The sequence below is a fragment of the Silene latifolia genome, chromosome 3 (assembly GCF_048544455.1).
Source record: "Silene latifolia isolate original U9 population chromosome 3, ASM4854445v1, whole genome shotgun sequence".
Lineage (NCBI taxonomy): Eukaryota > Viridiplantae > Streptophyta > Magnoliopsida > Caryophyllales > Caryophyllaceae > Silene > Silene latifolia.
Window position 1 is genome coordinate 7621712 of NC_133528.1, and position 25653 is coordinate 7647364.

The 25653-nt window shown below is 38.1% G+C and overlaps 3 protein-coding genes across 4 annotated transcripts; 2 read left to right on the plus strand and 1 right to left on the minus strand.

Annotated features, from left to right (window-relative positions):
• The first annotated feature begins 912 nt into the window (after window positions 1–912).
• LOC141647015 (increased DNA methylation 1) lies at window positions 913–13392 on the plus strand. Its single transcript, XM_074455046.1, has 9 exons — window positions 913–1236; window positions 2696–5301; window positions 7749–7872; window positions 8361–8440; window positions 8897–9138; window positions 10256–10342; window positions 10940–11039; window positions 11243–11438; window positions 12336–13392. Exons 2-9 carry the CDS (start codon window positions 2767–2769, stop codon window positions 13247–13249), a joined length of 4278 nt encoding a protein of 1425 aa, XP_074311147.1. The 5' UTR covers window positions 913–1236; window positions 2696–2766; the 3' UTR covers window positions 13250–13392.
• Window positions 13393–14169: 777 nt separating this feature from the next.
• LOC141647029 (tRNA dimethylallyltransferase 9) lies at window positions 14170–20160 on the plus strand. 2 transcript variants are annotated; one of them, XM_074455061.1, is made up of 11 exons: window positions 14170–14467; window positions 15585–15638; window positions 15855–15897; window positions 16225–16333; window positions 16806–17004; window positions 17347–17557; window positions 17917–18011; window positions 18831–18925; window positions 19209–19284; window positions 19367–19506; window positions 19599–20160. In XM_074455061.1, exons 1-11 carry the CDS (start codon window positions 14237–14239, stop codon window positions 19690–19692), a joined length of 1347 nt encoding a protein of 448 aa, XP_074311162.1. In that variant the 5' UTR covers window positions 14170–14236; the 3' UTR covers window positions 19693–20160. The 2 variants fall into 2 exon arrangements, with proteins under 2 accessions (XP_074311162.1, XP_074311163.1); XM_074455062.1 differs by having other exon boundaries at window positions 14195–14467; window positions 15757–15897.
• Window positions 20161–20170: 10 nt separating this feature from the next.
• LOC141647030 (uncharacterized) lies at window positions 20171–24070 on the minus strand. The gene is made up of 4 exons (XM_074455063.1): window positions 23882–24070; window positions 23713–23790; window positions 22987–23091; window positions 20171–20402 (listed from the first exon to the last, which is right to left on the minus strand). The coding sequence occupies exons 1-4, from the start codon at window positions 23882–23884 to the stop codon at window positions 20325–20327; spliced, it is 264 nt and encodes an 87-aa protein (XP_074311164.1). The 5' UTR covers window positions 23885–24070; the 3' UTR covers window positions 20171–20324.
• Between the last annotated feature and the right edge of the window lie 1583 nt (window positions 24071–25653).

The window sequence follows — 25653 nt, forward strand, 5'->3', positions numbered from 1 at the left end:
TGTCACTCTTATGAAGTATTTATGGGTTTAATCTATGTGTTATAGATTTTGAGTGTAACTCTCAGCCATCAGGTGTGGCTTACCTGCTATACGGTAAACACGTGGATAAGTCTATGCGTTATAGATTACGAGTCCGTCACTCTTAGGTGGCTTACCTGCTATACGATAAATTTAAAACGTGGTTAAAGAGATGTTAAAGTCTGCGTAAAAGCAGTTGAGAATAAAACAAAACAAAACGGAATGGAATGGAATATTAAATCTAACGCTTATTTAGGTACAAACTTAAAAAAATGAACAATCAAAGGTTGTTACAAATTTAACAAAGTGAACAATCAAAGGTTGTTAATGCATATTTTGAACCTTGTCAAATCAATAACCTAAATATCTATAAGTCATTATAACAAACGCTCTCTTATATCTTATTGCCCATATCGTTATGTTTATATCCGTAAGTTTGATATAACATAATGCATCATTTTTCTTTTAGAATACATAATCTTTTGTCACTACAAGTGTTGAACATTCTACATGACCTGGATTAGGCTCGTATTTCTATATAATAGGCCATATATACTGTTAATCCAATTTCATTATTTTAGCCAATTGAAACAAATGAGTTATTTGTGTTAGATTGTACTGGAGAATTAAACCGTCAATCCTACTTCAACCCATTTAACTTTTGTGTCGTGTTTATTTCGACCGAAACTTCTCAATCTCCCCAAACTCGATAATTCGTGCCGGGTTCCAATCGAGTTTTCAAGTCGGGTTAACCATTTATCGACTCTACCTCCCCCTTCAAATAATTTCGCTTTCCATTTTGCATTAAATGATAAAACCCACAAAATTAAGACTATAACCAATAATCATGTCCGATAACAACAAAGATAAAAAAGTACGAGTAATACATTTCCAGATAAAGGATAGAGAACTTCACATAATTACATCTACAGTTACTACTCAAAAACAAAATAAGATAAAAGAAAAAAAACAATTTAATTTGCGCCATTTGTTACACTCTACCGCACAATTCGGCAACTTGACCCAACAATCTTTCATGCATTTCACACTTTCTATCTGTTGATTGATTTCAACTAAAAGGGCACTTTTTTTGGGGAATTTTCAGCTAATTTTCCCCAATTTTATTAAATTAACCCACTATTTTTCTTGTTTAGAACCCTAATTTGCTCATTTTTTGAGTTTGTTTGGGGTTTTTTGTATCTGGGTTTTCTTCATGAGGTGAGTAGATCTTGTCCTTTTATTAAAGTTTTGCTTAGATCTTCAGTTCATTTGTAAATTTGTTGTCTTTTTATTGGTATGTGTAATTGATTTTAGGATGTTGTTTTTTGATGTTTTGTACATTGCTCAGTTACTGGAAATTGAACAATTTGGTTTGATTGATTATTCATTTTATCTTGTAGTTTATCTTTGGGTGTTCTTGTACTCCGTATTAGTTTAATTTGCGGGAGCCATTGAGGCACTGAGGTAATGTTGTTATCATCGTCGTCGTATGATACAAATAACAATTCTGTTGTAGAGGCAGTGTATATGATTAATCTCTGTGTGCAAATGAATTCTTCTTCTCCGGTGAGAATGATTTCGACACGGGTTATGGACTTACGGGGGTAAAATTGATGGGAATTTAGCTGTTCCATTTAACTATCAACTTGAGGAAGGATTATAAGCATTTTGCTATGCTAGAGGTTGCAATGTGGTAGATACTTGGAGAGTGTTGACTAACTTTGGTCATGTAGTATATTATGGGAATTCATAGTTCCAATTAGGGCTAACACTAACCCATTTTGGCGGTGGTAATCCCCAAATTTTGTTTTAGCTATATGAGTATCTATTTAAGTAGTACTCCGAATTATATACTCCGTAATAAAAGTAAGTTTTGATTCTATATATGGGAGTTCTCTTTCCCTGTATTGGCTCACTTAGTGTACATGTAAGATGAATGTTCTCGCGGTTCTTCATATTGATCGGCAATGTGATCATATTTGTCTACAATCTGTAGATCCTCTCGTGGACTATGACAAGTATAGATGTTTGATGAACTAAGTCCTCAAATACAAGTAACCCACAAGGCTCTATTTTGAAGGCCATATAAATTTGAGAGACAAAACCGTGTTCCAATCCTTGTTTAGCAAGATATATGCCGTGTCTTCCTGGTCATTTTAAGTGGCATACATTTAACTATTTAACACGGTAGGGATAGAGTGGCTGTGGTTACCTTCCATATTGACGAACCTTCATATTCTGTTAGAGAAAGGAAAGGTTTAGATTCTCTCTTTATTGTTTTCTTTGTTTAATGTTGAATAAAGATATACTCTCTGGTCAAATAACCATTACTGGATAAAAGTATTGTGCTATCGGTAAAGCGGGTGTTACTGTTACGTGCGTAAATTTTGAGTAATATGTTTGGTCAACTGGCTGTTGGCTTTTTTATAGCTAATAGCTACGGGACGTTGATATATCTGCTACTTTTAAAATGACAAAGTAGCTTTGTACTGCCTCATAGCCCCATGTTTTTTTTTTTTTGACTTATCTCAACAAAGCACAATCTTAGCAAAGAGAAGGATGTGAAATTTCTATGCTAAAATTAGATTACCGCTGACAATCATTTTGAAACTGAAAATTATTTTGAAATTTTTCTACAGGGAATGATGTTTTTTTTTTCTTTTTCTTTAAACTGCAGTAAATGATCATGTCAGTGTAGCAAGCTGGAAACAAGGGCTCTGAAGATATGAAAATAGCCACAATTTAAAGATGCTCAGCCAGGATATATTCGAATTTCAAGATGATGGCTTTGATGGATCCAATGATGAACTTCTCATTTCTCAGGAGGTTTTCTACGGAAATCTTACTGGTGATGTTAGTAAAAAGAGTGCTGCTGTTGGACTTGCTAGTTCAACGAGTGAGACAGATAAAATGGCTGATACTTTTCCTTGTTCAAACAGTGAAAACTCAGCTGTAACTAATCAGGTTTCCTCAGATGACCTATGTCAGAAGGATGCTGATAATTTAGAACTATATAGAGATTCTAGAGCACAGAGCTCCATGAGAGCGTCTTTTTCGGGTGAAAGGTTAAGCCATGATGTTCATCCGAAGCGAATTAAATTATCGGTAAATGAGCTTTGTAGTTTCAAACCTTATCTTGATAACGCTATGGCTTCTTCAGTTCCACTGAAGCAAGTTGTTTATGGAATGTACCACCCAGGTCCGTGCTTACCCGGCCAAATTTTTATGTCTCATGTGGTTGAATCATCAAGTGATGGTCTCACATCTAGTTGTTACCTTTTGAAGCAAGATCTAGAATCAACCAGTGAAGGAAACTTGGGTGATTGTGTTGGCCTCAATGGTAGTTTGTCGGTTTCGGATGGAAGTGAAGTAAAGCAAGTTGGCGCTTTTAAATCCATGGCGTCACCTAATTCTCAGGAAAGTTATGCCACTAAGCTGTTGGTATCTAGTCCGTCACCTGCTGATGTCAGCGCTTCGGGATCGTCTCGTTTAACGAAAAAAAAGTCTAAGGTAGCTACATGGAACTTTGATGACGACAATGTTCAGTTGACGGGTAATAGCGTGAAAGATCTCTCAACCCTGCTTCGTTCCAAAGTATATCAATTGCTTAAAAGATTAGGATGGTCTCTTGAGTTGCAAGTAAGGAACGATGGAAGGAATCGGTATCTTTACCGAACACCTGATGGAAGGCTTGTTCGTGCATTTGCAAGAGTTTGGCCCTTAGTTGGTAATACTTTATTTGCTCATAACAACAGCAAAATGACCGTAGATGATAAACAATGGACGGACATTAATGAGTTTTATTCTGATTTGTATGACGCATTAAATTATGTCGAGAATAAAAAAGACGACTGGAAATCCAGATGTGGTATAATTTGTCTGTATAGGCTTCTGGATCCCTTTGTTAATATGGTACTTGTGAGCAGGAAGATGACTGCTCTTAGAGCTGGCAATCTAGTCAAAACAAACAAAAACAATGAACTTGACGCGGTCAGCAACGCTGAGGTTGAGTGTAATGTGAAGTCTGGGAACTGTGATGTGGACAGGAATGTGAATATGCCCAGTGAAGAAATTATCTGTGATTCTTCTCTTGGCATTGGTGCAAGAGAAACTCATAAGACGAGATCTGTATACGTATCTGAAGGAAATAGCATGTGTCTTGTGGAGACCATTGATAAAGATGAAAGGCTAGGGATCATTACAGATGAAAATGTACATCAGTTATCAGCAAACTTGCCAGAAAATGTCGTGCAGGTAAATTCGAAAGATGGCACCGTTTGTTCAGTGGAGGGAGGAGCTGAACCCTGTAAAAGAACCATGGTTCATGCACAAGTTGATTTGATGAAGAAAACCGGGGATAAATTTATCAAGTTTCCGGCAGTTGAACTCTGTGACTTGTGCCAAGCAGAACCTTGTGAAATTAGTTTAACCGATGATTGGAGCGACCAGTCGAAGGCTGAAATCGAGCATTGGTCAATGGAGTTCATAAAAAACAAGAAAAAGTTAAAGAAAAAGTCAAAATTAAAAAAATCTCGTCCAAACAAATCTGATGATGGTTTCTGTTTAGAAGAGACTAACTCTGACATTAATGCTGATGTTTTAAAGAAAGACGTGAGATTAAAAAAGGGTGGCAACGTCAAGAGGAAAACCAAGAGAGGCCAACTTAAAGATGATGACTTGTTGGTTTCAGCTATCATCAAGAAAAGAAGTTTCAGATCTGGTAAGGATAAGGTTGGTCCAAAACCCAGGAAATTCAAGTCAAAATCCCTGAAAAAACGCAAAAGTAAAAAGGGCAGTTGCAGGTTGCGTCTTCGAGGCATCGGGAAAGGCGGCAAGCATTTAACTGACAGATGGACATTGACAAGTGAAAGGACGATTTTGTCTTGGTTAATTAGTACTGGGGCCGTATCTATTAATGAAGCAATCCAATACCGTGATCCAAAGGGTGACACTGTGGTTAAGGATGGTTTGATATCCCGGGATGGGATACTGTGTAGATGCTGCAATGAAATTTTTTCCGTCTCCGAGTTCAAGATCCACGCGGGCTTTAACCAGAATCGCCCTTGTTTAAATCTTTTTATGGGTTCCGGTAGGCCGTATACCCTTTCACAGCTTCAGGCTTGGTCAGATGAATACAAACTTAGGAAAAATAGGACCCTAAGTGTACCAGTCGATGAATTTGACAAAAATGACGACTCTTGTGGACTTTGTGGCGATGTTGGAGAATTGCTGTGCTGTGATAACTGCCCTTCTACCTTTCATCAGTCTTGCTTGTCCGCCGAGGTCTGTATTGTAGTTTCTGTCGTATCTTTCAAATTTTGGTGATGATCTGTTAAATTGTTGTCAAACATTCAACAAATTTTTAGTTCTGTTCTGTAGGTGAGTGGCTGAGTGCCACAAATGCTTATCCATGCATGCAATTACATAAAGGTCATATTTATTTTTTATGTTACAGACATTGATCTGTTACCACCAATGTGCCATATTTTTATGTTACAAACTTGAGCTGATGTGCCACATTTTAATGTTACCAATTTTGATTTGTTGATGCTGATGTTGATGATGTTTGTTCCCTGTAGTATCTAACCTGTGTTACTCAGACACGCCGACACGTGTCGGTGTCTGACACGTGTCGGCGTGTCGGACACGGCTATTTGGGGTGAATTTTCCTGTTTTGTGGTCTAAATTGAAGTGTCGATGTGTCGTGTCGTGTCGGACACCGACACGGCAGTTAAGTGAAGTGTCGGAGTAACATAGTATCTAACTATGGATAAATAATATATACAATAATTCCTCCATTATGCTCGAATCACTAAATTTCTTTTTAGTTGCTCAAACAAATTCACTACATTTCCTTTTGTGGATAGAAATTCACTTTGGAAAAAACAAAAACTCCTTTACAAAAGCAAGCGCGCTCGGTTATATCCGTTCAATTGCTTGCCTTAAAAGAAGTCAACTTGTCACGTTTGCTTTTTCTGGTTTCCATTATCTTATAAATTTTACCATAAGCAAATGTAGAGATTCCAACCTTACAGGACAGGTACATATTTTTTCCTTGTGTCACTACCGATATTTAAAACCATGGTAGCATGTACTATAAATTTCAAGGTTGTAGGTTAGCTACAATATGTTTCATTTTTTTTTTATTTCCGGAGTTATTTTTCGCTGTTGCTTGATGTCTTTCACCTTTTGATTTGCCAATATGTTAACTCTTACTACATCTTGAGTTCTCTCCAATTCTACTACATTATGAGTAGTCGTGCAATCTAATCTTTTGAATAATCTTTTGAATTTTATGTTTGAATGCATTAAACCAAAGACGTTGAAAACTGGCACAATTCAACTAGGTCCTCAGTTTAAGAGATGTGATATTGTGATGTACAAGGCATGATTGTGCAATTTTCCCTATTAGATCTTGTTGACCCGCTAAACAATTATTGGTTATCCTTGACACAGGTTTTCTTGTCTATTTTTTCTTCAATCCCAAACTCCTTATCGCAAACCGTAAAATAAATTTGTGCATGCCATTTGCCCATTTGAGCTTTTAGGCTAAAACATCCAGTTGGGTCTACTGTCTAACTTTGTTTGTGATATATTGCTGATTGAAGATTTGTATACTGGAACTTAAATGGTTCAATACGAGTAGGTTTTTCTAATGGATGCTCAGTAGGCCGTTGGCGCTTTTATATCAGTATTCAATTTGGAGTTGTAAGAGAAATTTGGACTAGAGTCATCAAAAGAATGCAAGAACCTAACCACAGGTTTCCTGTGCCACTTTCAGTTAGAAATGGCAATGGCTTATGATTTAGTCTACATTAGCGCCTTTCTATGAAAACTTCTCATTTCTTTCTTTTATTTATTAATTATTTATTTTGGAGGTGAGGGAAGAGGATTCAAAAGGATGCAAGGTGCGTAGAGGACGCAATTCATTGCAAAATTTTTATTAGTTCCATGGATGAAGTTACTGTATTCTAACACAAGGAGTGTTGTTGGGATTATTGAGGAGTGAAAGAGAGCCGAGGCCGAAAGGATGGAGAATTGCCTTATTGGTTTGTCTATTGACTTCCTTTTTGTCCTGCCCCACATCATCACTAGCCCCTCCTGTTAGGGCTCTATTCCAACCAAGTAGTGCTCCTTGTAAATAAAGTGTTCTTTAATTAGTGTAAGCATTATCAACTATCGACATAAGTCAGACTTGTTGATGAGGTAGTTTCTGTTTTGTTTCTATCAACTAAAAGTTCTGGATATGGGGTGGTAGCTAAAACACGGATAAAAGAAATGTTTGAGCTGGGCGTGTTAGTGTGTCGCAAAAACGGGGTTAGAGTGCACATAAATCTTGTAATTTTTTCCTTGCTATATTTTGTTACACCAACCAAGACCTCTCTAGGTATGGGGAATATAGGTAGCAACCTTGTTCATTTCTTAACCTTCTTTTATGCTTGAATTTTAAGATTTTTTCAGTTAAATACGCTGATTTGCGTTAAAATCTAGGGCAGATTCAACTTCCTTTCTTTCTTTAGATTACGCTGACATCTGGTGTTTATTATGGGCTCGATTCCTGGGCAACACTGACGATCAAATAAAATATTTCTGAAGTCCTTATTTAACTTTATTATATGCGATGGCTTGATGAGACACACATATGGAAGGTGGTTTGACACTTCAACAGTGCATTTATGTGTATAAGTTGCTAGTACCAAGCCATTCTGATTTCAGTTTGTCCATTGCAGGAGATTCCTGAAGGAAGCTGGTATTGCCCAAACTGCACATGTCAGGTCTGTGGACAGCTTGCCAATGACATGGAAAACTCGAGTCCTTGTGCTGCTCTGAGGTGTTCGCAATGTGAGAGAAAGTGTATGTGTTCTGCTGACTGGTTGGGATTTTGTGTTTGAATTCGCAAGGCAAATAAAACAGCATATTGCTGTACATGCAGACTGATAGGATTGAACTACTTGTTTGATTATACCTAAATATATTTGGGGCTAGGTGTAGGGTTTGTACTGTATAGTACTCAGATTTTTAATATTGGGTGTATTCACTATCACACATTCTCATATGAGAATGCATGATAATATTATCATGAGACTGACCCGTATTTATGTTTAGTGGGTTAAGAATGCGTATATGTACGAGGATTCTAGTTGGATTGGATTGGTTCCCTATTAATTAAGTAGGAGACAAGTTGATTCTGTTATTTTTTGTTGTGCTCGATACTTTTTCAGCTTTGTAAATCGTACTTTTGAAATGTGCTCTCTTAAAAGTTGTCATTGTTAGAGGTTCTGTTTTTAAATTACATTTTCATGCATTAAATTTGATTGCAAATTATTCAATTTTGCCGACAGTTCATAAAGCGTGCTTGACAGAGAAGGATATGAGCAGGGATGGAGGAGCGACTTGGTTTTGTGGTGCCAGCTGTGAAGAGGTATCAGGTTTATAAACCTATTTGCTGATGAAAACTAAAATATTTGTCGTACATGTCTTGTTAAAATCTATGTTACTTTGAATCTTCAATTTGGGCTCATAACTGTGTCCGAACAACGGTCAAGTATATGGGTATGGGACTCCTTACCCAATACTTGCTCATCCGACACTTCTAAGACATCGATAGAAGGAGAGTCTTGCATGACAAAAGTAGAGGGGATGGGTACATGAACTATATGTATGGTTTTTTTTACGATTTTTAGCCTAGTGTCCCAAATATATGACAATATCCCCGTGTCCCAAAATTTATCGTGGAAAATTTGAAACTTGGATATGTATCGTGTCCAACCCCCCATATCCGAGTTTACGTAACATAACTTAGAAAGGAGGCAGTTTATATATTTATATTGGGTTTATGGTAAATTTCTTTGAAGTGTTTCCTAATATGGTTATATAGGTGTACGGTGGTCTACAATCCCGCATCGCTTTCTCGAACCAAATTGGTGATGGTTGTTCTTGGACACTTCTGAGGTGCATTCAAGATGACCAAAAGGTTTCTTCTGCTCAGCGTTTTGCTTTGAAAGCTGAATGCAACTCAAAGCTAGCCGTTGCTGCTACCATTATGGAAGAATGTTTTCTGTCCATGATCGACCCTAGAACAGGGATTGATATGATACCTCAAGTGGTGTATAATTGGGGGTATGTATCTTCACTTGGGATTTCAACTCATGTTTTTTCGGGGTACTGCTAATAGTGCTGTCTGTGTATTCAATAGTTTATTCTAATTTTGTATGGAGAGGGAGTTGATTCTTATGCTGTTGTTTGTTTTGCCAAACCAGCAAGTTATAGGAATGATGTGGCACTTCTCTGGACTGCTTCATAATACTGCCTCCATTTATTTCATAATGATAATGTACATTTTCTTCCGGCAATTTTTAGTATTGAAGTTACATTTCTATATCCCCCCGCGCGCGCTCCATCCACCCACCAAGCCAACACCAAAATCAACCCTGCCTTCTAGAAATTGCTCAACAGTCACCGTCGACCTATCTCCAATGTTTTCTGACGTAACTGTTTGAAGGGAAAGAAGATGGTGACTGGTCAAAAGGAGGAGGGAGGGAAGGAATTGGCAGGACGAGGAGAAGGACAAGTAGGAGAGTGGTAGCTTGCCGTCGAGGAGGAAAGAGAAGGATGATGAGGGTAGCCAGATATGGGTGGTCAGGGTTGAGCTAGTGGTGGTGGTCGTGTTTGGGGTTGTGAAGTGGGAGGTTGTCGGTCCTGGGTCTGATTAGGTGGTAATGGAGGTTGAATTGAGGTGGTGTTGATGGTGATGATGAATTTGTGGGCGGTGGTATCGAGGGTTTGTACGGTGGTGCTGTGGGGTGGGTGAGGTGAAGCAATGGTGAGATGCTAACTGCGGTGATGACCTTTCCCTCCAATTCTCTCCATCCAAACAAGCACTTAGCCTTATTATGTGCAAAAACATTTGGGGGCTTCTAAGGGAATCTCTGTCACAATTTTACACGTACTATTGGACAGTTTGTAATTCGCTCTCTTACGAGGATGTCTTGTCTTTATTCCTTGTAATTTATATTGACTCACGAGTCACGACAAATTTTATGCTATCAAATAAATATGCTGTGCTGCTTCCGTTTTCCAGTGTTTATTAGCGCATTAATATAGTGGTTGTTTTCAATGAGCACTGACGGGGTTTCACAAAAATCTTTAGTTTCTGTAGCAGAGGTTGCAAGACGGGCACTAAAGTTAGCCTTTTATTCTGTTTAGAGTACTTATTTTAGATGTTTTAATGTATCAGGTCTGAATTTGCTAGACTAGATTATCATGGCTTCTATACTGCTGTTCTGGAGAAGAATGATATACTGATATCCATCGCATCTATCAGGTATCAATGTCATCTCTCATATATATATATATTTCTATTTCTATAATTTTGGTTTGTCTATGTATAGTTGACTAGTCTCCGCTTTTAGCTCTAGTTTGTTATGGTGTAGCTACAAACGTGTTGAGATGTTCGGTTTCTCGCATGTCAGATTGCATTATATATTTTTCAAGTATGCTTTTGTGTTGTGGTTCCAGAATTCTGGCTGCTACAGCTCTAATCAATTTAGTTCCATATTGTGTTCTGCTTGAGTTTGAAACAGGCATAATGCTGGCTTATTTAAATCCCCCCTCCCCGTTCCACAATCTTTTTGGCTATTAAAGGAAAGTAAAATCATCGGCTTTCTAACCGCCTCCAATGGTTTCAAACGAATGTCCAAAGACTTTATTGGCCTCAGAGAAACATTGTTTAAAAAATGTTTCCTTGAAACGTTGGATGTCGTGTATCTTTTCGTCAATAAAACTAGAAAGATTGCTTTAAGACAGCTGGCCATTGTATTTTTCGAGCCGAACAGCTAGATTTGGTCCTTCAGTTGCATAATGTAGTTACGTTTTAGTTATATACTAGTAACATCTTAGAAGTCTAACCTAGATGCCACAGGGTGCATGGAGTATCTCTTGCAGAGTTGCCACTTATTGCAACTTGTAGCAAATATCGTCGCCAAGGAATGTGTCGGCGCCTGTTAACTTTGATTGAGAAGGTATTATTGTTTTGCTTCTTCACCTTATATCTACCTCCTATCAAGTTGAAAAGCTTGTGATTGCGGCAAACCACAAATAAATGAAACGTTCAACGTAAATGGTAACTCACAGTATTTGTATTTGCAAGTCGAATGTTTGCAATAAAACTCGTAATCTGCTTTTTATATTTAACTTTATTTTTATTTACCATTTATGGCTCCAGATGCTCACATCTCTAAAAGTTGAAAAGCTTGTGATTGCTGCAATTCCTGATTTAGTGGAGACATGGACTGTTGGATTTGGCTTCGTACCTATGGAAGAGGATGAGAAACGGAGCTTAAACAAAATCAACTTGATGGTTTTTCCAGGGACCGTCCTGCTGAAAAAGACACTCTTTGGTAATAAAGATGTACAAAAAGGTAATTCAGGCTTGATGATTGCTCCTTGTGACTCGTGAGTCGTGAGATTGTTTACGTTCACTAATACATGCAATTAGGGAGTTGAATGCCCACTCTTCACTAGGCGCGACAAAAATGACCCAATGAACCGCTCGAATGACGTGACGGGCTGACGCAAGACCCAAATAGAATTATTACCCCAAACACGACCGAAAACCCAAACTGATCCAATCCAACTCGTACTCAGCCTAAACTTTGCTGGACCCTATGTTAATCTGATGCGAAGTGGCCTGACCAAAGATCACTTGATTTGAAATGACTAGTTTCAAAATTACACCAAGGTTTATTACAAAAAACTTATTAAAAAGGTTCCAAAATGGTCCGACTCAAACCCAAATGACCTAACCCAAGATGAACCAACCGGAATTGATCTGTGCCCGAGATGGCCCAAAAAATAGCATGCTCAAAAAAGGTCGACCCCGAATGACCCCTTTGCAGGCCTACTCTCTGCCACACATAAGATACCTACACAATTACTCCCTCTGTCCCCATCAATTGTTGTCCTTTGGTTTTGGCACAAAGACCAAGAAAAGAGTTAGGGGCCAATTACTAAGTGACAAGTGGAAGAAATTGAGTGTGACATATTGTTTTGCAAGTTCATTCTTAAAATAGAAAGGACAACAACTCACTGAGACACCCCAATATGGAAAAGGACAACAAATGACCGGGACAGAGGGAGTATAATGTAAACTGTTGATGAGAAAAACCAAAATGGAATATGTAAACTATATGATGGGAATTCCTAGAAAAATGAAAAAAAACGTATCATCAGACCAAGAGAGTACCATGTTCAATTTTCTTGATTTTGAAATACGAAAAAAAGCCTGATAGTGACTTAACTTTGCCCTGGCTACTTAGGAGTAGATACTGAATTGGCGATGGAAAGAAATGAGTCGGTAAGGATGGAGATTTGCAGTATTGGAATAGCTGAAAGAGGCGCTTCCAATGAAAACTGTGAAGATTACTCTGTAAACGATGTAGCTGCTGAACTCCATAAAACCTCGGTTCAGACTCGAAAGTGCAGTGAAGATGCTGAAATGAAGTCTGAGCTTGTGCAAGATATTTGTTCCTTAGAAGTAGTACTTGTGGGGCCCGATGTGGAAGTTTTGAGACAAGAGGAGATTTTCGAGCACTTGAATACACCAGTTGGTTCGGAGAAAGAAACAAACAGTGACAGGACTATTGGCAGAGCTGAAACATTAATGGAAGTTTCACCGATGGAACTTTCTAATCTCCCGGTATGCATGGATACAACATATACAACAAACGATATTCTCGGGAATTGTTCAGATGAATTTGCAGTAGGATTGAAGGAAACACTTCCAGAATATCCCTCTCATGTTGCCATGCATGCCGAGACTAGTTGCATGGAATTGGACAAAGCTTTAGAGGAAAATAATTGTTCAGGCTCAGAAACTGTAAAGACCAAGGTTAATAATTCGGTCGGCTTGGAGCCGGTGACTGTTACCGAGGAAACAGTTCCAGACCGACAGCAAGCAGGCAGAAGTAAAACGATGGGAAATGAAATATCTAATCTAATCGGAACAAAGGAAGCAGGTACGGGTGCTCAAAGCATGAATAATATCTGGGATTACTGGGATGAATGTATTGGCGATTTGGAGCCGTTGGAAGCAGTGCTTAACTTATCTGATGTTCATCGTCGATTTGTAGCCAAAGAGAGAGTTTCTAATAGTGAAACCCAATGTGTAAATGTTGCTCAAATCCAGGTTCCTTTGATTAAAGAATCTCAGGAAGGTAATGTTTTACCCTAGTCATAGCAGTAATACAGTAACTGTAGCATAGTGTACTAATTTAGAATGTCTCATATTTGCCAAATTTAAGGTACTTTCTGAATTTTGACTATTGGCAAATGGCTAATGAATATTTCTGACCCAAGGGTCATAGACTCGTAGCATATTGGACGCCTGATTTGTTTTAGTAGTGATTAATTATGACGGGGTTTGAACTTAGGTCATGAGCACTACCCCTTATGCTGACGTGATTTGTTCACCTCTTATCACACACGCAAAGCTCTTAGTGAGGTTGTCATATTGCCATTGGTAAATTGGTAATTAGAAAATTGTGAACATAGAATGCTTAAATGAGATGGTGTTATACACACAACAAATTCATTAACATTATAATCAAATGGAGAATAAAGAAAGATCGAGATTGGTCATTAAACCGTTTCCTACTAAAGATGTCTTAGACTAGTGGCAAGACTTATGACGGAGATACTATATACGCTAGGTTTCCACCTTCAAATCTTGTCCTCCCAAATATTTTATTGCTCTTGTGGCTCATCTCATTTTACTTAACAAAGTAACCTGAACCGAACGACGACTAAAAAACCGACTTTTGACATAGATCAAAACATGTTGCGATTATCGTTAGTTAGCTTTCGAGAGGTGCATACACGCAGATCTCGCAAAAACGACCTAGTCCGAATGACCAACTCGACGCTCGAATTGAGGACCCGAACTTGACTCTAACCCGAATTGACCTGACCTTATATGATGTAACCCGAATGTTTATTGTTGAAAACAGATCATTATTCCTACAAACTTGATAATAACCGATTCGAGAATGACCCGATCCGACCCGAATTCTATGAAACTCAAACCTAAATTGATCCGATTAGAACTCAATTCCATTGATCCGTTTGCCAGGTCTACTGTAAACCTTTTTAAACCTTTCCTTAAACCCTTCTCATCTTCAAAGTTATCCAAAGAAGAGAGAAAGATTATTAAAAAGGAATAATGAGCGGAACTGTAAGCCTCCGCGCGTGGGGAATACGCGCGCACCTCCCTTACTCCTCCCTCCGCCGCGGCACACACTGTCTCTCACAGCGGCGCGTGCACACCACGCGCTGCTCAAATAAGGAAAAGGTGATAGTTATTTCCGGGCCCACTGGTGCCGGAAAAACACGACTTGCCCTCGAGCTCGCTAAGCGCCTTAATGGCGAAATTATCAGCGCCGACTCTGTTCAGGTCTGCTATTTTCCAATCTCCGTCCCCTTTCCCGATCATTTGTTTACCTTTGATTAAAATACGACTCACAATGTGCTAATTTCATTTTGGTGACCCCATATTTGAACTATTTCCCACTTTGCTGACCTATATTGACAAACTTTTCCTTGTTTTACGAATTAATGGAACTGTGAGACGATCTTATTCTATAATTTGTGTTCAATTTATTTTCAATGTTGTGCTGATTGTGTGACGAGTTGGTCATGTTTGCTCTAGAAGATGAAATAGTATTATTGCCTTTGCATACCATTTCGAAGCTCAATGTAGTCGTATTGATAAGCGAGTGTAAACAAGATTTGTTCAGGGAACGAAAGTGTTGATTATACTTGAAGGGACTTGCTGAATTGACGATTATTATGGAATACTCCCTCCGTTCCAGTCAATTGTTGACCTTTGGTTTTAGCACAAAGACCAAGGAAATAGGAGGGGGCCAATTACTAAATGACAAGTGGACCAAATTGAGTGTGGATGATCAAATTGCTCATCAAGTTCATTCTTAAAATAGAAAGGACAACAAATGGAATAGGACAACAAATGACCGGGACAGAGGGAGTAATAGCTTTCGGAATATGGAGGGGTCATGTTAGGCTTAAAATGGATCAAAGAGCTTTTTTGCGTTGTTATTAAAGTTGTATTTCTGGGATTTTGAGTGAGACGAGTAGACTGAATGCTGATTTTGCTGTATGGCTATATGCCGTGATAATAACTTCTCCTCGGTGATTGACTGTTAATATAAGGATAACACTAACCTAGAGACTCGTAGACTTGGTCCATGAGGGGCAGGGTGATGGGGTTGAAAGGACGCAACCTCACCCATGTATTGAAAACACGTGTAGATAGTTTTCGTGCAATCCATTATGTAAACTTCTTTTTTAAAAAAATAATTTTTTTGGCTGTTTTCTTGTGTGGAAATTGTTTTGAGAATTCTGATACATCACAGTACGAAAAACACACAGTTTAGTCATCCAATATGTTCTGTTCTATCACATTCCAAAGTCAAAGATTAGTTTCTTTTGGCTGCATTGATGATTTACTATTAAGATAATCTAGTTTCTCTTGGGTGTTTCATTTGATGCAGGTGTACCGAGGTCTTGATGTTGGATCTGCTAAGCCTTCAGCAAGTGAAAGAAAGGTGCTTTGCCTTTTCCAAATTTGATCGAATAAGAATCTTGTTGGTCGTACTCTAGTGCATCGTCTATTCATTTTTTATTTTCTGTATGCGAGCTCTCCTTATTGTTGTTTGTTGCCAGGTCTTTTGTCTGAACTATATCTAGCTACTGTAAGCTGTTAGTACTGTTTGTCGCCTTTGCTGCATAGTCATTTTGTGATGTTCTGTTCTGATTATCAGGAGGTACCTCACCACTTGTTTGATATATTGCATCCATCTGAAGGTAGAACCTAAATCTCAGTTTTTTTTTTTCTGTGAACTTTTTTGTGCTGAATTAGTTAAATAGTAGAGTAGCGTTTGATATTGCTAGCTGATTACACGTACGCACCAATTTATGGTTGGCTACTGAGCTGGAAATGACAAAACCCTTATGGGACTAGGGACTCTGTCAAAAGTGGTCTTATAATTGGCAACCTATGCTACAAAGCTATGAGAATATGATTTTGATGTTGCTAAATGTCCATGTACTGAGTATGAAATGCTCAAGTCTATCCAGTTTGTTTCTGGTGTGCTGATAACATGGCGTGTTTACTTCTCTTCCTATATATAGAATATTCAGTCGGTAGATTTTATGAGGACGCCAGGCAAGCAACTAGAGATGTTCTTGACAGGGGCCGTGTTCCTGTAATTACTGGAGGAACTGGCTTATATTTGCGTTGGTAAGTCATTTTGCAATGCATATTTTTGTGCTCACTCCATTTACTTAGATTTACCATGTTTGTTTTTGGTGTTTGGACCAATGTTTTGGAAGATGAGAGAATGTGGGTGATTCTCAAGTGGGAGTGTTTTTGTGGGTGATTTCTTTCTCAAAGCGGAAATTTAGAGAATCAATTTGAATATTCCAAAAGGGAAATTGTAGCGAGTAGAGAGAGTAAATGAACTTTGATTCGTGCTACATTTCCTATAATCCTCGGCACCCAATGATAAGAAGCTGCCTTATTATGCTACCACTCATACTAATTAAGCCTTACCTTGGGAGTGGAGGTGGGGGGAGGGGAAGGTGGAAGCTCATCATGGAAAGGATAACAGTATTCTAGTTTTTAGTAATTTCCATATCAAACAGGCCTCAATGGATTCAAGTATTGAGCTAATAGGTACTTATAGAATTGATGAATTACTTTCAAATGGTAGGTTCATATATGGGAAGCCTGATGTGCCGAAAGCATCGCCGGAGATCACGGCACAAGTTTATGCAGAGCTTGAAAATTACCAAAGGCGAGACGATTGGGATGCAGCAGTGGACTTTGTGGTTGCAGCAGGGGACCCGAAGGCCAAGTCTTTTCCGACCAACAACTGGTATCGCCTACGACGTAGCCTTGAGATTATTAAGGTGTTACTTAATTTCTCGACCTTCAACCTTTAGCTGACCATTATAGATGTATTTGGCATTTTCTTTGCTTTCTTGTTAGTATTCACTGCAATGTGAAATCGATAGCTTGCTACCGATATCAGTGGCATAAACAACCCAAGAAAGTTTATATTCCAGTAAGTCCTCCAACAGAATACAAGGGTTATTCGCCCCTTACTCTAAGATATGGTCAAATATGATGTAAAAGCAACACATTATGCACTACAAAGATTGCTAGTCTTCTCGTAAGGAAGTACTTCCCCGAAAAGTGAAACCCCATAAATGAATTCTTAATCTGTTTTTAATTCTTTGTAACTTGGGCAGTCTAGTGGAACACCTCCTTCGGCTTTCCAGTTACCATATGATTCGTTCAAAGAGCAGTTAGATTTAGGCGTGCCAAATAATTTTGAAAAAGATGAGACAGAAGATGGCCAATCAAAAGACTTGGATTATGACTTCATGTGCTTCTTCCTTTCAAGCCCAAGACTGGACTTGTACAAATCAATTGATTTCCGATGCGAAGATATGCTATCTGGTATGTATTGTTATTAATCATCAATTTGCTAGTTAGATTAGAAAAAGACGTTTCTTCAACATTCCATCAACGGTCCTTCACTCCTTTTTACTGGATATGGCAACATAAGTTAGATTTTTTCCTTTAATTTCTTACAGGGTGATATTCAAGGTGTCTTTTTGTATATAATTGTCACCCTCATTGTGTCTTTTTGTAGATGGACGCCACCTCTATGATATTATTTGTACATTAGTGTCACCCCTTCGGTGTCCCTTAATTAATATTATATCTTACTTATCCAAAACAAAATGATGCTTGGTCGATGTTTTCATCCTTGCAATGGCGGCTTATGTATATCACATTGTTGTACCTTGTTACAGGCAGCGATGGAATTTTGGCTGAAGCCAAATGGCTGTTAGACATAGGTTTACTTCCCAATTCAAATTCGGCCACTCGAGCAATTGGCTACAGACAGGTATACAGAATGACTTCTTGCTGTATGCTTTTATCTGGTCGGCTATATATTAGACGCATGGTTTTTATGGCAAAGGTTGTACTTCTGCCTTCATCTTTTACTTGAGAAATCTCTAATTCACAACCTGCCAGAAAAACAAAAGGGAACCCTAATTCACATTAGTAGTTGATTAGAAGGATGTCCTCTTTGTCTCTTCTTCTTACCTTCCCAAGTTAGTGACAGAGTATCGTAGTGGTCTCCGATGTATTTTAATTACTCACTAATTTTACTTTCTATGAACACAACTTTTTGCAGCTTGGTGTTCATATTTGTATCCTTGTTATTACTCTACCTTTTGGGCTTTTAAAACCAGCCCCCTCTATTAGGTACTGTAGAGCCGTAGTGGCGGTAAGGCTGTTGGTTTATGCTCCTCTCCAGCATTAGGTGCTGGAATATGATAGATCGTAATGACTGAGGTGCCATTAGAAACAAAGTGTTTAGACCCTCCAGTTGGAAATAAAACTCTACATGGTGGACATTACCCAAATAGTAAAGAAATTATTTAATCATCTTTCAGGTGTACTTCTGAATCACTAATATTTTATTCTATTAGCTATTTATGAAAAGAAAAACTCGACCTAAAAAAATCAAAACTTTAGAGGATCGTGACCCATAAAAGTATGTATAGTGTGATTTAAGGTGTGGGGAAGGGGGCAGAGGCCAGGGTTATACCGATTAAAGAAAGTGTGATTTTCTCGTGTTTGCATTCTGCATTATGTTTAGGATGTTTAGGTGAATTGAGATTGAAAGTCACATCTTGTTCCGTAAATATTAATTTAGGGCATGGAGTATCTATTAAGATGCAGGGAACGAGGGGGTCGCAGCTCTGCAAATGAGTTTTTTTCACTTCTAGCAGAATTTCAGAAAGCATCCAGGTTAGTTAATGGGAATGTCATTTTATTTGCTGTTGATATCCTTTTAACTTTAAAAGAATTTGAAAGGTAGTGCAAGTGGATTTGGAGGCCGGTTGATAAACAGAGTAAAGAAAAACATTCCGAAAAAAGAAATATGAGTAATAGCTTCTATTGGTAAAGTCCTAATAAAGTCGCTGAGTTCAGAATCGCCCTCTTTGGCATATATGTTCTTACAAGATGCTACGGATACTCTGTTGAATCTTCTGTTGAGTTTTAACTAGAAGCTACCTTAAACTTGGTTCAGGAATTTCGCAAAAAGGCAATTGACGTGGTTTCGTAATGAGCCTATCTATCACTGGCTCGATGCTTCAAAACCTATGGTATATCATCCTTTTGATTGATCAATTGACAGAGTTTGGTAATGAACTTCCATTAAAATATCCAATTGCACAATGCATGCAGGATAAAGTTCTGGACTGTATATATGATGCATATAACGATCAAAGTCAAACTGTGACGGTGCCCGATTGGCTTAAGATGAAGAAAGATGTGTCCAACCATCGAGAAACTGCTGCGCTGAAAGCCTATCGAACTAAAAATAGGTATGTTAGAGAGAGACTTTGAGAACTTGATTTAGTGTGGCTTAATCTGGGTTATCTAAACTCTAAAGTGGACTAAAATGTTGGCCAATCAGGTATTTCGCTACTCGTGAAGATTGTGCTGGTATTATGACCTGGTTAAGAGAAGCTTATCCAGAGGAAATACAACCCTGCAGCAGCACATTATAGATGAAGCAGCATTGGGATTAATCTCAATACTTGTGCATAATGTCAGCTATACTACGAAGAACTATCCGTCATGGGTGCAGAAGTTTCGTGTTTTTGTCTGAAATGAGGTTTTGCACATATCATACGCTTTATCAAGTGATGGGTGAGGAGTGAAAAAGTACGCAAAAGTAATACGGAGAGGCAAAGGCAGAGAGGTCAACTACAGATTTTGATGGGGTAATTTGTTCCTTGTTTCAAGTATTGCATGGAAAAGCAATGCAGAAACGAGATTGTCACGACTTCAATTATCGTTTTAAATTTCTGTTCCTGATAGAATATATTTATGTAACAGCTACTAGCTGCAAATATAGCTCGTTTTCACAATGTTGTTGAATTGTTTAGTGTTCTTGCATAATTTTTATTTTTTGGGGTTTTTCTCAAGTGTACCCGTGTTTTTTCGAAATCATACAAGATGCCTAAATGCTCAAAGTTAGGGCTATGATACAAAGGAAGTGTTTTTTCTCGGTCTGTTTTATGCAAAATCAATATGATACAAAGGAAGTGTTTCACAATACAATGCTTTCAATTCTTGCCAAACATCAAACAAAAAAGTTGCATACATTACACAAACTATAATCTTTTAAATACCAAGGTTAATCACTCTTTTTATTATCTGTTTCGATTGATTTGGTGTTCACATCCTGAACCGACGATTCAGCAGCTCCGTCCACCTGTAAATTCAAAGAGTGTTAGATATCCAAGAATTAACAGTGATGAAGTCGTAACTCGTAACTGAGCAACTTTCAATTTCAAAGTACAATTCAAAACAAAATTGGGTTATTTAATGTCATTAATCCAACCTAAGCCCCTCTTTCCCCATTTAATCCATCCTATTGATTATCCCATATTAATCCTATCCTTACTACCATTTAACTTAGTTTGCACCAGCCATCATGGTAACTTGTTATAACAGGTGAAGATCACTAATTAGCAGGTTTCCTTCTTAATTAACACTTTCTTAACTACTTTAAGGTGGCTGGTCTTCTTCTTCCACTTCAACAAATTCCAATAGTAGAAATCACAAAAAAACCGTTGTTATGCGAAGAAAGTGCTCCCTTCTTCTTCTTCTCCCTCCATTCTTCCTTCATTTATTCAAAAAGTCAAAAAATGAAACCGCCAGCAGCCCAGGAGTCCTAGCCACTGTGTCCGGATTAGAACTTGCTCATCCCGCGCCCGGAGTTCCGCCTTCAAGCCGAGCACCTCCTGCTTTGCTCACTCTCCGATAACCACCAGTGTGAAACTGTACACCTCACAAGCACTCCGTTTTAGTGCCGAGTTCGAATTAACTTCATCCATACTCCGTTTCAATCGTCACCAACATGGCAACACCAGCCCACGGCTCGACCCCAGACGCGCCTCCCTGGTCCGTTGACCACCATGATCAGCTCGTAACAGCAGACCAAAAATTACAACCACGGTGATGCGCACCACCAACTCCGGACCACCATTGATTAATTGAGATCTTTCATGTAATTTGGGTTTGATTGGTGTTTTGTTTGACTAATGTGATGCGATGGTTTTGAATTTAGAGGTTAATTAAGTGTGGGTAAAATGTGTGTTTACGAAATCATAGGATGATTAAAATGAAAGGGTGACTTATGTAACAGCCTAACAGGTTGCCCTTTTATTGGTGCAAACTAAGTTAAATGATAGTAACGATAGGATTAATATGGTATAATCAATAGGATGGATTAAATGAAGAAGGAGAGGCTTAGGTTGGATTAATGGCATTAAATAACCCAACAAAATTCCATTAGATTGAAAATTAGTAGACTGCTAGATGACACCACTTCCAAACGGTTAAAAACATAGTTCGTCCCAAAATCCTCCAAGGATTCATAAGAATGTATATTTAGCCATCTAGGCGTGCTTACACTTTATTATGTATCCAAACAAAGGGCCAAAGGTTGTCAATGGCACAAGAGATCCTAGAGATCAAGAGCGACAATAAAAGACATATTTCCACGATGAACTTTCGTTAATGCCCGCTCATGCCACTTGATGTTGCACATGTGCACTGACATTAGAATTACTTTTCTACTCTAATTTGGCTGTAAGTGTTGCACACAACACGATGTCGGATACTGTTATTTTCTGCGAAAATTCAATTTTTGGTCTAAAATGAAGTGCCATGCCATGTCGGACACTTGACCAAAGTGAAGTGTCCGAGTAACATAGCCTTTCACTGAAATCACCAACAGGTTCAACATTAATGCATGAGACTCATTGCACCAATGATCTCATTTAAGCACTAAAACTTGTTGCATGTCATTGTATAAATTAGCACAAAACTCGTAAAACGGTGTTGTATATGAGACCAACTCATAACCACTGATAAATTAAATAAGGAATACACAAGGCTTTGAGATAGGTTCATAATGTGAGACTGTCCCGTACAAGATTCATTGGTTTTTGATTAAACTCCACACATATAGTCCAACTAATTCGTCTAATTGTGATCAATTCACATACTCAAAATTGCTCATTCCATCGCAGCCCTCTCATTCTCCAATTTTCAACTCCCAAAAGTCCAATTGTTATGCTCACATATCTTCCCAACAAACCAGAGGAACACATACATGGGAAAACAACACAATTCTCCCACTATCACACCAGACGTCAAACCTCACGGACAACATACCCAAGTAGAACAATGTAAAATAGTATCATGAAATTATATCACTTCCCAGCTCGTTTTTGTCAATTTACTCCCATGTTCCCAAATAAATAGCCCATTGAACAATTTGGTTATTGCTACTAGATAGCTCGACAAGATGAAATCGCCTAATATCAATGTCTAACATCATGTAAACATCACAAAGTAGCACCACACTAGATTGAGCTTTCAAAGACATCAACAGCCATCAAGAATAGTAACAAGAATCCAATTCCAAGGCGTAAACTTTCATTTAAAAACTATCCGATTTGGCTCTAAACCAGTCACAAATGGAAGGACAATTGCTAATTGCTAATATCAAATGTTTTCATTTATGTTACTTTGACTCTTCTTTACCTGGGTCCTAACTTACCCATGTCCAAAACTCAACACTCTCACATGGTTATGACACTTCAAACACTTCATTTTAGACCAACAACGTAAGAACTTTTCATACTATAGCCTTCCAACAATTATAGCTACACCCTTGACAAATACTCTCAACAGAGTCATAGTAATATATATTTTCATGAAACATCATTTATACTCATTCTTCAGTATAATAATGAAAAAATAACAACAAAAAGATCACAACTTACATTGCTGCTATTACTGTTGGTGGGCGCGTTTGGCTTATAGGGGCATGCTGGAGGTGCTCTCTCTGGTTTCCTGTACTCCCACCCACACATCCTATACACCTTTGCCTAACAAAACCCACATACAATCCATCAAAACAAACACAAATTACGATAAATGTACTCAATTGCGCAACCAGAATTCATAGTTACGAGCGGAAAATTTCCTGGGGCTATTAGTGGAATATGGAAAATTTGAATATTTTAACTAAAAATACGAAATTTTCATTACTCGAATGGCGATTTCCCCTACTAGACCCCTTAGTTCCACCACTGTATATAATCAGAAAAAAATAAACCTAAGAAACACCAGAAATTACAACAAATATAATCAGTGGCGTAACTAGGAATTACAATTATGGGCGAAAATTCCCCAGAGGTTATCAGGAAAGGGGAAAAAAATCGAAAATTTTAACTAAAAGTTTCAAAATTTTCTTTGCTCAGAGGGTGATCACCTCTGCTAGCCCCCTTACTTCCGCCACTAGAAACCCAAAAATTTACAGCAAATATGATCAGTGGCGCGGCCAGGATTTACGGTTACGGGGCGGAAAAAATCAAAAATTTTAACTAAAAAGGTCAATTTTTTTTATTGCTTGAAGGGTGATGCCTCTGCTAGCCCCCTTAGTTCCGCTACTGAAAATAATCAGAATAAAATAAACTAAAAAAACCCAGAAAATTGAGAAGAATTACCATGAGTAAATCAAACAAAAGAGGGATGAGATTGACAATTGGGATCAAGAATAGAGGCACCAAACAAAACAAACAAACCTGTATTAATTGAAAAAAAATATTAATCAGTAATTAATTTGCTGAAATAAATGTAAACTATAGAAATTAGGATTAAATTGGATGATCATACCATGATTTGGATCAGAAATTAATGGTGGTTTTAGGAAACCCTAGAGTTTTGGTGCTGTTCGTTGAAGATGAAGAAATCGAGATTGGAATTTGGAGAATTTTAAGAAGTTAACTAACCGTGTTTGTTAAGGGAAAGGTTTGTTTTCTTGACCTTAGGATCCACCTTAAAATAAATCGTACGTCTCATGTTATGATAAAGAGTTTTTTGTCGGGTAATACTTACGTAATATTTTGGGTCGTTTGCATTAAGATATCTAATTTTATTTTTTTTGTCTAGGAGTACCTAATATTTATATTTTGGTTGTCGCATGATATCAAACGCACTTTGACGGTTTTTTAAGCTATTTGCTCTTTGACTACATATCGCTCCAATGGTTAGCTACAACACTTTTCACTTTTATGGGTCCCACAGTAAAAAATTTCTCCAACAGTGGGTCTTGCTTCAGACCATTGCTTTTGGTTTGAAATAAGACGTACAACTAGACCTGGCAAAATCAACCCGGCCCGATTGACCCGGCCCGAAAAGGTTGACCCGAGACCCGAAATCGACCCGAACTGCCGCACCCGAATGACACCCGAAGTCCGAATTGACCCGACACGACCCGAAAATGACCCGAGCTTTCATGGACCGCAATGCACCCGACCGAAATGCCCGACCCGAAACCACTCAACCCGAAAATGACCCGACAAAATGTAACTCTAATTGACCCCAAAAGACTTGAAATGCCTTTTTCTCTCTTAATTATTGACCCGAAAATGACCTGACCCAAAATAACCCGACCCGCTTGACCTGAAATAGACCCGACAAACAAACCCGAAATGGACTTAATCCGAAATGACCCGGCCCGACCCGAGCTAACCCGAAAATTTGAGAAACCTGAAATGGCCCGACCCGAAATGGCCTGACCCGAACCCGACCCGTTAACCCGATTTGCCAGGTCTACGTACAACATGTTATCATTTGACAGTAAAATGTTTGTATTTTTCTGATAACATGTTACCATTATTTTTCCTACTATTTTTAGGGTAAAAAGTGACACCTTTAGGGATAACATTTTGTAGATTCACTGCTTACATTTTCTTAAAAAATGGCAACATTTTATTGGTCTTATTTCAGACGGGAAAAGTGCCCGTCTGAAATAAGATTTTGCGTTTCTCCAATCATAAACTTTACTTTTTACGAAGTATTTTATTTTTATTTTTATAAAACCAAGCTACATGCTTGGTAGAGCTACAATGCTCATAAGCTAAAGCTGTGTTTGACAAGACACTTTAGGTAGCTTATTTAACCAAAGTAGTTTATTTGACCAAAATTTCAGCTACCTGATTTTTTGCAAGTGTTTGGTAAGTAGCTTATTTGAGCAAATAAGTTACCTGAATTGAAATGCTACCTCATGTAGCATTTGAGAAATTAGGTACCTGAAATGAGTTATCTTCCATTTTTTACCCTTTTAATCTAGTATATTAAATAATTTCAAAATCAGCTACCTTTTCAGCTAGTTTGCCAAACACATTTTTATATAATCAGTTACCTTATCAGTTTCAAATTTTCAGCTACCTTATCAGTTACTTTTTCAGATTTCAGTTAGCTTTTCAGTTTTCAGCTACCTTTTCAGTCAATTTTACCAAACACAACCTAAATCAATTTTTTCTTACGCCAACGGTAAGCTACTTGTTTGCTACTCCCTTCATTCAACTCTACACTACCACTTTGTACTTTTTTCACGTTTACCAACGCGTGTTTTACGCGTTAAATATCGTTAGTTACGTATT

Coding starts and splice junctions, on each gene's coding strand:
- LOC141647015 (XM_074455046.1), top strand. CDS start 2,767: ATGCTCAGCCAGGATATATTCGAATTTCAAGATGATGGCTTTGATGGA. Junction 5,302..7,748: donor AGTCTTGCTTGTCCGCCGAG/GTCTGTATTGTA, acceptor TGTCCATTGCAG/GAGATTCCTGAAGGAAGCTG. Junction 7,873..8,360: donor TTCGCAATGTGAGAGAAAGT/GTATGTGTTCTG, acceptor TTTTGCCGACAG/TTCATAAAGCGTGCTTGACA.
- LOC141647029 (XM_074455061.1), top strand. CDS start 14,237: ATGAGCGGAACTGTAAGCCTCCGCGCGTGGGGAATACGCGCGCACCTC. Junction 16,334..16,805: donor ACTGGCTTATATTTGCGTTG/GTAAGTCATTTT, acceptor TTCAAATGGTAG/GTTCATATATGGGAAGCCTG. Junction 18,012..18,830: donor GAGCAATTGGCTACAGACAG/GTATACAGAATG, acceptor ATATTAATTTAG/GGCATGGAGTATCTATTAAG.
- LOC141647030 (XM_074455063.1), bottom strand. Junction 23,092..23,712: donor TTTTGTTTGATTTACTCATG/GTAATTCTTCTC, acceptor GGGTTTTGTTAG/GCAAAGGTGTATAGGATGTG. Junction 20,403..22,986: donor CCAACAGTAATAGCAGCAAT/GTAAGTTGTGAT, acceptor TTGAATTTACAG/GTGGACGGAGCTGCTGAATC.